At 38.0% G+C, this 12,028-nt stretch overlaps 1 protein-coding gene across 1 annotated transcript; it reads right to left on the reverse strand.

Moving 5' to 3' along the window:
* Window positions 1-1,516: 1,516 nt before the first annotated feature.
* LOC121942604 (bifunctional apoptosis regulator-like) lies at window positions 1,517-9,958 on the reverse strand. Its single transcript, XM_042485858.1, is given in 9 exon segments — window positions 1,517-2,935; window positions 3,867-4,063; window positions 4,508-4,687; window positions 5,552-5,696; window positions 6,045-6,217; window positions 7,851-7,944; window positions 8,308-8,406; window positions 9,667-9,709; window positions 9,712-9,958. Coding segments are annotated over 9 exon segments (1,371 nt in total). The 3' UTR covers window positions 1,517-2,742.
* Between the last annotated feature and the right edge of the window lie 2,070 nt (window positions 9,959-12,028).

A 12,028-nucleotide genomic window follows, 5' to 3' on the forward strand; every position in this document is an offset into this window, starting at 1 on the left:
TTTCACTTCCGCAACAACGACGTAAGGGAGAGGCCGTAAAGTGCTGTCGGTCGTGGTACGTAAAAACACTGTTACGGTAACCTAGGTAAAATAGACAAAAATCATTAGAATATAATATTATTCACGATTTGATAGATTTACGTTAACACGTTTTTAACAATTATCGAGTTTTAGTTACTCTGTGTTAATTGCGTTTGCAGTTACTTTGCGTGTCGAGTCTCACGTGCTATTTTGAGACAGTCCCTATGTTGTTATGGCGACAACCGTTGCTGTCATGACGACTATGGGTCACTAGAGGGCTGTCGCTCTACAGTTTTTCAATCAAACTAACGGTTATCACAATTTAAGCTACTTTTGACCGTAAAACATTGATTTATTTAAATTGTACAGAGTGTGACTACTTAACAAAGGACAGACACGTCCATAATAAGAACAAACACATTTATACAGTAAAACCATCCTTGTAAATGACTGCTCACTCATAGACTTCTCACGTGAAATTATATATTTATTAATTAATGATCACATCTATTTTATTACTGAATCATCTGTTTGTTGTTAAACTTTAATACAGTCTGTTTTTTTCTTTTTCACTTTTCAGACCGTCAACATAACCATCTACAGTGTTATATTATAGGTTCTGTTAAATATTCAATGGCAACAGTCTTTAGCAGTATCAACTGTCTATGAAAAAGAGATGGAGACGAATGCACACAAATTAGAAATAGTAAAAGTTGAATTATTATAACGGGAAAAAACATAACACAAAAGGATAATATTAAAATGGCATTCAGTCATGGCCATCAAATATTTTAATTAAAAGCAATGTTTTTCTTTTTTTTCCAGGTTAGATTTTATCCCAGGTTTGTTTTATTGTCATCTTTATAGCAACAAATAAATAAACAAAATATGTCACATATCACATAGATTCTATATAAAATATATAGTATACATAATTTAAAAGTATGTTATTAGCCTATAGCTTAAAGGATATACTTAAACCTGAGGAACCCAGTAGCCCAGAGGACCTTTGAAAGTTATTAGTATTTATAGATTATCTGACCTTGATCTGATCTATGACGTTTTGTTAAAGTTTTAGCATAACAGTAAGAGACAGTGAGTTAAATAGGAAACATGTATTTGTGATGTTTTATTGGGCCTGGTATTCTGTTGTTTATAATGTATATAGTAGCTTTATGTTATTTTTTATTTTGTCCGTACAATTTAATTTAAATAGTCTTTTATCTGCTATCTACCTCTTTAGCCGTTTCTTTGATGTGAATTTCCTCTGTAGGCATCAATCAAATCTTATGTGTAACTGTGTGGGCAGTTAATAAACAAGTAAATGAGGAGACAAACATTTTCTGTAAGAGATGGTTCCATTTCTGAAGTTTAGATAATCACATCCAGACTCTGGCTTTAACAGTTTTTATAAACATAATTATCCTGACAACATTTCATTGTCTACCAGTAACTTACTTTGTTATAAGTAAAACAAATACTCAAAAAAGTGTAGTATTATTAAAAAATCTTTATTTTTTTTCTTTGTCATTATAGAACATTGAAAAACAAAATCACAGTGTAAACTTTTAAGTGCAAATGAACAATGTAAAAAATAAAAAGTCTTCGATTAGCTCTAACCACCTGTCACATGGAAACGCATACTGAGAACATCGTTTTTGAGGAATGAGAAAAATGTGCAACACAATATTTGTCAGCAATACCAGCAAATAAAATCTGCCACAAACGCTTTCTCCTTGAAATCATAATAATTAAAAAAGATGTTTTGTCTGCATCTCAATTTTTTATTTATTTATTTTTTTTAAGAACGTGTTTTATTTCAAATCTAAGTGCCACATGAAATGAATGCCTGGAATTCCTGGAACAATCTTCATTGTTTGTTCACAAAGACTGCGGTTTTGTTTTCCTTTGAATCAACTGAAAAGCCTGAGGTTCCCATCAGGCTGCAGAAACACAAACCTCAACATTTGACACATTTCACAATCATGTTACTAAACCTCGTAGATTGGATTTTCAGACAGCTCTGTGGCGCCAAGATCGCAGTCAACGCCAGAACGGCACTGAAGATATAAAGAATGCACTGAAATTCATGCAGAATAAGGATTTATATACACCTACAATACTGCTTATTAAAACCAATAATTTTAAAGCAGGAGTTGTTCGTTTAATTGGCTGTGGATACCATGCCATAAAGACACTTAATAAAAGAAGTGAAAAATGAATTTATCCACCTTCACTCTGTTTGTGCATAAAAACGTTCACCTTCAATCGGACCAAAGCAATCTAAGTACTACAAAGCCATCAGAAAGTTCCTCATGAGGCGAGTCTTCACTACCAGCAGTGTCTGAACATGACTTTCTATTTGCATAACTGCCTTCTTCACCATGTAGGCAATGTGGTTTGTGAATGCACTGTGCACGCAGAGAGAGATCCCTGCGGTAATCTTTCCTAATCAGTTACATCACGGATACTTCACTGCTCCTCGTCTTGTTGGTTTTGTGTCTCCTACAGCAGTTCAATGGCTCTCATGTTCTGCATGGCAACCATCCAGCAGAGACACAAGACTGGAAGCGGAAAAACTTCCCCTCCAACAGCACATAAGCCACTCTAATGTGAGTAAACTGCTGAAAACAAACAGCTCTCTTCAACTACTGGAGTTCTGGCTGTTTTATTTGCTGTGAACTGTACGGGATTAGTTGGGCACTGACTGCATGCAGTGTGTTACAGCGCCTGTGTTTCTGGGTGCATTAGCTGCTGCACCACCAGGTCTATGTTAATGATGGGACTGAAGTAGAGAGCCCAGTAGAAGAGGCAGTTGCACACAAACTGAGGGACAAAAGGCCACAGGAGGGCAAAGGCAAACCCCTGAGATAACATCTTCCACAAGTGGTTCCACATCTTGCGTGGCAGAGACCTGAAGAAAGTGGAAGATACAAGTTAGCATATGCATCCTTCCTCTAGCACAGGAACTGGCCTGTAACTTCACACGTAGCTTAACTACTCAATTACATTTCAAAGTGATATTCAAGCAGTGCAAGAATTTCTAAATACATGCACCCTTTCTAGGAGTGACACGTTTCTTCAATTAAAGGTTCAGTGTGTAAGATTTGGCAGGATTTAGTGGAGTACAGCGGTGAGGACTGCATATTGCAACCAGCTGATACTTCTCCCAGTTAGAATTCCTTCAGTGTTCATTGTTCAGGAGGTTTTTTTTTACCAGAGGCCGAAATATCTGCAGAGGTCTCTTCCTCTCCAAAACAAACGGACCAGGTGGTTAAAATGGGTAAAAAGACTAAATAAAGCAGTTTCATTTTAAAAGGTAGTGTTTTTTCAACGCTGTTTGGCATGTCGAAGATGTGTGGCTTGCCCACCACATGCTAACGTGAGCTCACTTCTTTTCTCTGATTACTTAAGATCTAGACATTTAAGAGTTTTTTATCTATGGAAGCTGAATTATCAGGTCTTTTCCTCCCCAAAACAAACAAGGCAGCTGATTTAAACCAGTAAAATCAGCAAATAAAGTAGTTTCATGTAACAAATCGATGTTTTTCCGGCATTACTCGTCACAGACGGGCTTCTAACGACAGCGCCGATGTGAAAACCTGAATAGTCCTATCTAGAACCAGTGTTTGGTTTGTTCGTTCTGGACTACTGAAGAAACATGGTGGTGAACATGTCAATCTCCATAAATGAGGATCCACTCCCTATGTAGATAAAAACAGCAAAAACACGACTCTTATTTTCAGGTGATTATACACCAAAGAAAATATACTTATTATATCATAACCCTTTCCCTAAATCCTACATGCTGCTAAGGAAGCACTGGGTCTTCCTTGTGTGTATACCTGATACTGGCTCTTGTCCAGAGTCTCCACAGGGCGCAGCCTTCCAGCACAGACAGCAGCATGGCGTTTACAATAATGAAGCGAGATGTCCAGTAGTGGACGGCCAGCCAGTCCCAAGCAAACTCTGCTATGAGCTGGTATGGAAGCAGGAGGTACTTCACAAGAAACTCTGCCCACTGTCGCCAACTGGGCTCCAGCTAACAGACACGGGAACATCATAGAAAACAAAAGATGATGGTTGAGAAGTGCTTTTCAACAATTAAAAACACATACAAAAGTAGGACAGAAAACTTACAGTATATCTGCAAGCACATTAACAATCAGGTGTAATTACAATGGTTTTAGTTGTGATATATTCTAATTTATTCTTTTATGTTAGTGTGTGCAACACTGAGACAGTGCTATTAAATTCTGTCTGTGTGTGTGTGTGTGTGTGTGTGTGTGTGTGTGTGTGTGTGTAATTAGCGGATAGCTCCTACGACAAGAAACAAAAAATGATCCCACTAACAAGTATTGCCTGTGTATATCTTATTCCTCTGTAACATACAACATCACATGCATATGAATGTACCTACTGTATTTTTTACCTTTAATAACAGTTTTCATGATACTGTATTAGCTGGCAGTTTGCAACGTGCTACCTGTGCGTTAAGGAAGCTGCTCTCCATTGACTGGCCGATTTGTGTGATGGCTGGACAACAGGTGTGCAGGAAGGGCAGGAAGGTTTCCGAGTAGTCGAACAAATACAAGTAGAAGAGTGTGAGACGAGGGGAGCGTTTCAGTGCGTAGAGCAAGAACAGTGACTTCCCTGCATTGGTAGCCTGGCAGAAATTGAGAGAAAGACAAGTATACCCAGTAAGAGGACAGTGGTTGGTGTAAGCCATATGGCAAACACAGAATTTGGAGATACAATATGGACTATAAATATTATTGCAATATTTTTAGGCTACATCCTGATACATGTATGTAATTATATATCTTGGTATTTTTAAATCTCTGAACTACTTCAGACTATCAAAATTGTTAAATATTAAAAAAAACTGTACTTCTACAGATAAATTAAATAAAGTCCTGAGTCCTAGATTTAAATACAGTTATGTTATAATAAATTTAAATAAAGTACCTTTATCATTAAATAAATCAAAGCAGAACCATTGGTGCTTTTATTTTGAAGCAACCAGCTTGTCTCAGGTTGAAATGTTTCTGTCTTTGCTGTGAACTTGAAGCTTCCGGTAATACTTAGCTTAAAGTTAATCTGTTACAGCTGCGTTGTTAAAGGGCGGGTAATGTATTCATGTGAGTGGTAAACAAATAGCTCCAGTTCATGTATGAATAATATTTGCAATTCACACTGGTCACAAAATGCAACTTAATAGTGGCAACATGGAGCCCTGCAGATACAAAAACACACACCTCACCTGCTCACACACTATCACCCAGTACAGAGCTGTCTGGATGAGTGAAGTGTGTGTTACATATTGTGTTTTTGTCTTTTTGTGTTTCTATTTTTACTAAGAGGTACTGTTACATCCAATACACGGTTTAAACTTCATATGTACTAATCTAAAGATGCAAAGAAGCATTTTAACACTACTAGCATTAGAAGTTAACTGGAGATGCAACATATAGCACACTGAAAAAGCTAATGATGAGTTTTTTTGTGGTATAATAAAAAGACTCTTTACCTTGTATTCCCAGAGGTTCTGTGGAGGTTTGACCCCCAGGGCTTTAACTCTGTCCAGTTCAGCCAGAACAGCCCGTCGGTGAGCCTGGTTCTCGATGCTGTAAGGAGGTTTTAACAATTCTTCGTCTCCCAGCATCAACAGGAGCCTAAGGTAAAAAAAACAACACCCCAAAGCATGAACACTATGATGCACAATATGAGCTTCTGTATTGTGCTCTGCAACGTTAGGGTGGTCTGTGCAAGGCTGTGTCCTCGCTGCAGTGGCCGCAGGTTGATTCTGGCCTCGGACCTTGGCTGCATGTCGCCCCCCTCTCTCTCCGCCTTTCACATATGTGCTGTCCTATCAATTAAAGGCAAAACCGCCCTAAAACTATCTAATACCTAAAAAAAAAAAAAGTGACAATATGTTGAATAAATACGGCTCAACAAAGGAAGCAAGGAAGGAAAGAAAGCAAACAACAACACTAAAATAAAATCCTGTGTTATTTATTTACCTCCCATTGACGTTCTCTTGCTGGAAGGGTTCCCGGTATAGCTGGGCCCAGGGCCCCAAGAGCTCCAGCCAGGACACGACATCCTCTGGTGTCCAGTGAGACACAGGTTTACTGATCAACATATCATGCTGCTCCACTATACCACTGCTCCAATGATACACCAGCACCATCACCTGGAGACGCACAGATACATATTAACAAAGATGGATATGAACACTCATTTATATCCTACTTATACCCCACCAGGACACATCATATATTTAGATACAAAGAAAAGATTTAGTTCACAAAACTGCTGTAAGTGAGTAGTAGGGGATTAACAGGTTTGCTTGGTGGCTGGAATCCCTCATAGGCCAGACTGGTGCCAACTGCTCACACAGCCCTGGTTTAGCCCACAGTCCGTCAAGTCACTGTGTCCTGCACTAAGCAACTGTAACCACTAGCGATCAATATATATGTGTTTGACTGCAAGATTTATTAAAGTATGACTAACAATATACATATAGTTCTTTGGAGCTGGACCGTTCTTTTGGAGCGCTACTGGAATATGTATATAGCGTCTGATTATTATCCTATTTGCATGACATATTATAATAAATCAAGATTCATGCAATACTTAATGATGGAAATATACAAATCCCAGTTTCCAGGGAATATTATTTTCCAGTGCTGTTCACTTCAGCCATGAAACACATTAAGTCAAAAGCATCCAAAACAAATTGATGCTTTACACATACAGGCCCCCGTATCCAAAAAAGGCCTGATTGAACAGTGATATTCATTAATGAACTGGGGTCAAAAACAGGACCATGCTCTGTTCTATTTACATGCACCCAGCACCGTGTGTGCACGCACGCACGCACACACACACACACACAAATTTACTGCCACGTAGCAAGACACACAGTGACGGTGCCACATGGACAAAATAAACATGGTCTGTCTACATGAAAAATGTGAAAAACTGACCTCTTCATCTACTACTGATAGCCTTTAAATATCACCCACCACTGTGGTTAAAAGAAAAAATAACCTCAAAATATAGTCACTGACCAATCTATAACATTTTAGGTTTACAACAATTTCCTGCAAAGGCACATTTGACTATATCATGGAGCAGAACAGCAGGCACAGGGAACAAAAAAGACTCTTTGGCGAGACATTCTGCATTACAAAATAACACTGATTGGCAATGCACCATTGCAAAGTGATAATGTACCAACTGGATACTGATAATGAGTTCAAACCCCAGACTGCATGGTGTGTCTTACAGAAAATGAATCTTATTTATCAATTCAGTGGTGCAAACTGATTAAACTAATCATTAACATCGTGAGTATTTCTAATTCGTTTCCATAACAACTTACAGTGACTGTAAGAGATAAACAAGCTTCTGTGACATAGTTTTTAAAGAAGGCTTTACAGCATAATATACGTTTTCCATTAAGAAAGGAAAACTGCAATCTGACTATTTACTGTAAAAAGATAACAAAAAAAATTGTGTTCAAATGAGGTTAGGTTAGTCCTGAAGTATTTTTACTTTAACATGTCATCCATTGGATGATTGTGTACCATATCAATAAATCAATACATCACCCTCAAAACCTGATATATCTGCATAAAGCTCAAAAACCGCTGTCGCCACAGCAACAGACACACTGTAAATGTGTAAATGATACCCGATGGGCAGGTAAGAAGTTAGCTAGGTACCGCAGCATCAGTTTTAGTCCAACTATCATTCAGAGTGCACACTATAACATGATAAACATAAAGGGTGAGGTCTTTTTAATGTTGTTGTGTACTTACAGCTACACATGAGAGCGCAGTCAGGACTCCAGAAAAGAAGAAGCCTGCTCCTTTGTGCTGGTTTGTTCTGGATCTACCCAAGTTGTCACCATACCTAAAACATGTAAATATTAGTGGAGGCTTCAGACCACAAAAGGTATCAAATACAAGCGAACAGATTAGACAAGCACAGGGCAAATTCATGGGAATAACATCAACACCAAAAGGATCTCCATTCCAGTTGTATTGTGGGTAGTGTATAAACCCAGTTTTGACAAGGTAGAAGTATGCATGGAATAAAAAAAAGAAGATATCTCTGGTTCTGCTGCATCCATTTTTATCCTTTTTGTTTAAAACTTCATGAATCTGACCATTTTAGAGTGTATTGCTAAATCAGTGGCATGTTTTTTCAGTGTAAACTAAGCTCACACAAAGCTTTACACCTAAAAGGCTTGTATCATAGATTATACTGTACTACCTCTGGAAGGCCAGCAAGCTCCGGGAGACTTTGGAGTCAGCCTGGATCTCTGCTCTCCTCCGCTGAACCACCTCAGTGAACAGCTTGTCAGTTGCATCCCTAGAGAGAGGAGCATTAAAATTAACAAGCGCAATTAGTAGGTCAAAGTGAAATGTACAAGACAACAAAACAAAGGAGGTAGTGAAGGTATGATTATGCTTTACAGCCATGTTCAGGAAAATCTGTAGCAATTGTGATAAAGCTTCTCCTTAACATTTTGCCCCTTATATTTCTAGTCAACAGTCAACACAAGTCTTTATGTTGAATACACCACAATGTCAAGTCAGGTCTCAGTGCAGACACTGTAATGATTTATGTGTTGAACTTGACCCAATCGTGTTGGTCAACCATTAGCCAGAGGAGTCTGCTTTGTGCATTAAATGAAACTCTTTAACATCTGAAAAATGGCCCACTTTGATAGAACTTACTGGGGCGAGTGATCAAGTCTTTTCTTTACCAGACTAAAACACTGTGTGTACAAAGATAACTGTCATACTGATGTATATCTTTAAAGGCAACAGCTCTAATCATACACAATGGCAATAAATAATATATATAATAATAATATAAAATATATAGCAAACAAATAAAAACAGAAAACAAGACAACTTACAAAAGAAAGTATATGACTTTTAAAATATTATTTATTATTATTATTATTATTATTATTATTATTCTCACTGATCAGTAAGAGACACAAAACAACCAAAACAGATGCAAAATTAGCGCAAAAAAGATACAACATTGTCTCAAGGAGACACTAAAATCTACAAAGAGATTGCAAAACCACAGCAAAGTCTGCGTTTTGTTCCTATATGAAGCGAGGCCTTCTGCATATCTGCGTTCATCACTTGTCTAACTTCTGATGTGTAATGGCAACCGCTTCCTTCCTCTTACTTATTACCATAGAAATGGAAATCAGTATGGACGAACTTTCACAGGTTTCTTTTGTTGCTTTTACTCACTAAATTCCTGACCACTGAAAAAAAAGACATTCCATAAGTGTGTGACTTTGTTTATAAAACTAGTTTTACTTGTTTAGGAATAGTGTGGAAGTGAAACCATGCCGCACCAGGCAAACAGACTTCTAAATAAAGCAAATGGCACCCAGCCCTCAGTTCATGGAGGTGTACTTAAACCATCCTGTCACTTGCACACATACAACACACAAACATGCACACACAAACATGGATTTGTCTTTAGAAGTTGTCAGTACAGTAGGTTTCTGTTCTCTACTGTGCGTGAGAGAAAAATGTGAATACTTCTGGTCAGAAAACCAAACATTCATTCCCTGATATGATCTGGCTGTGAACAGCATACCTCAGCAGGATGTTGATTTTAGGAAAGCCTTCCCACCTCTCCCGCACTCTGGGCACTCATTCTTATGAGAGGACTCCCACCACAGAGCCAGACAGTGGCGGCAAAAGTTATGGCCGCAGGTCAAGGTGGTTGGGTTTACTAATATGTCGTAGCAACAGTGGCACAAGAATTCATGTTCTGAGAGGCTGGTGGTGGAGGTCTTCGGCTGCAGAGATTCAGATAAGTGAGAGGGATTGTCCATGAAAGCTCCACAAGCGTCATCTGAGGAATCCCACTCCATCTGCTGAAACATATCCAAGTCTGAGTGGAAAGGAGAAACAAAGTTACAAAAGAAGAACTAAAGCAAGAGAGAGTGATAACAGTTCAAAGTCTCAAGACAACCACCAGTCCTACTGTCCTTTTATTATTATTATTATTATTGACTGTTTTATCCTTATTTTTGTCTGGTTCCAGTTGTTACCAGGCAAATCCTTTTTACTACAGTTCACATGTATTTAACATTACAACTAACCATGTATTTTTTCAGAAATGCATTGGCTTTCCACCATTTCCTAAAAGTAAAAACAATATTAGCAAACTCTTTTGTTGTATAACTCCATCACAGTAAACATCAAGTCTGTATAATTTCTTTTTTTTTTTTTAGCTCTAATAAAAATGAAACAATCAATGGCTCATTAATGCAGCACTTATGCAATTTGATAATCTAAAAATACATGGCAAGCCCATAAAAGTTGTCAGCATAAATGAAAGTATACATAATTTCTGGTTAAGGAACTAGAAAGAACCTTAAAAACACAAGTATGGTCCTTTATCACAGTGTTATGTTAACTGCTACGGGATATTATTCTGAAATTCAAGTAACGTCATGACGTTAACACACTTATATGAATGATGTGTATGGACAAGAATAATTTCATTACCAAATGACTGTAATTTTTCATTTGACTCAAGTGTTACATATACCGGGACTCGGGTCATGATAGCATGAGGTCAAAGAGGGAACTACTGCACACACACTACACAAACTGACAGAAAAGAGAAGAACTGGAAGAAAGCGATGAGTATTTTTTCAGACATCTTATATAGCAAAACTGCTTTGATAGCAGCTAACTTAGCTATCACATCCTTATCAGGGTGGTAGCTGTACTCTTTAACAAGCTAGCTAATCGTAAACTACAAACTAGATCAGAAACAAAAACATGTAACGTTACCGCTGTGTAAAACAGAAAATAACACTGTCAATACAGATACCAATGCCTACTATCGTTAGCTTTTAGACTAGTATGCTAGTTAGCCAGCAAATGATAGCTAACGTTAAGTGTGAGTGCTGCTAACTTACTCAACGTTATTCAATAAACTGTCATTTTTACCTCGCCTCAGGATCGGTATTTGACAGGTGACCAGTTGGAGGATGACATAACCACCTGGTTAAAATAACTTACTGTTGTTTATCGTAAGTTAAGCCTGAATCAACCGTCCATGGTATAGATACATATTTCTGCTGGAATAGATGTCGCCATGGCTCCGTGCTGCTGGTTGGAAAGCCCCACGCGCACACTCACGCGCACGTCGGCGTGTCACGCGGCTAGCTGACAACACTCGTCATCGATCACAGGCTCACCTATCAGTGCAGTCCTCCAGCCCACCGAGGTGTGTCTGCCCTGCAGCTGGACAGGAAGAGGACAGAGGACGCCGTTGTCGGTTGTCTTCCTCAGTGATGTCGTAATGCCAGCTGATTTCAGCCATGTGGCTTTTTAAAGCTGCTTCAGTTCAAAGTTCAGATCAGATTCTCTCGGCTGAAGCTGCAGTGTAGTTCTCACCCCGACCGCGATAATATCAAAACAGTTACCTATTAACTGTCCACGTTGGCTCGGCATGCATTTACCGCACTGTGATTTATACTATATACTATATGAGTTATTTCCAGTGATGGGAAGTTACAAATTCATTGAGTATTTCTATTCCACTGCAATTTGGAAATCAGTACTTACTCTGTTACACATTACTTAGAATTTTAGTGCAGATTCCGATAATAAATATAAATACAATTATAACACAACAAACTTAAAATTATCTGGATATGCATATATATATGTGTGTGTGTGTGTGTGTGTGTGTGTGTGTATCCAGATAATTATATATATATTATATATACATGGCGAAGAGTCAAAATCTCTCTCTCATGCATGTTTCCGGTCATATTGCTAAAGGCTCATTGTTTTTGATTTCTATCAGTGTTCACAAAAAACGTTTGGAAAAGCAAGATGAATTACAAATGTGATGCAGCTCATGCACCAGTATATATGTATGTAATTATGTATTGAAAAATTAATTGTTTTGCAATTGTTTTTTCTATTGAAAG

This window comes from Plectropomus leopardus, chromosome 4 (assembly GCF_008729295.1).
Source record: "Plectropomus leopardus isolate mb chromosome 4, YSFRI_Pleo_2.0, whole genome shotgun sequence".
NCBI classification, from domain to species: domain Eukaryota; kingdom Metazoa; phylum Chordata; class Actinopteri; order Perciformes; family Serranidae; genus Plectropomus; species Plectropomus leopardus.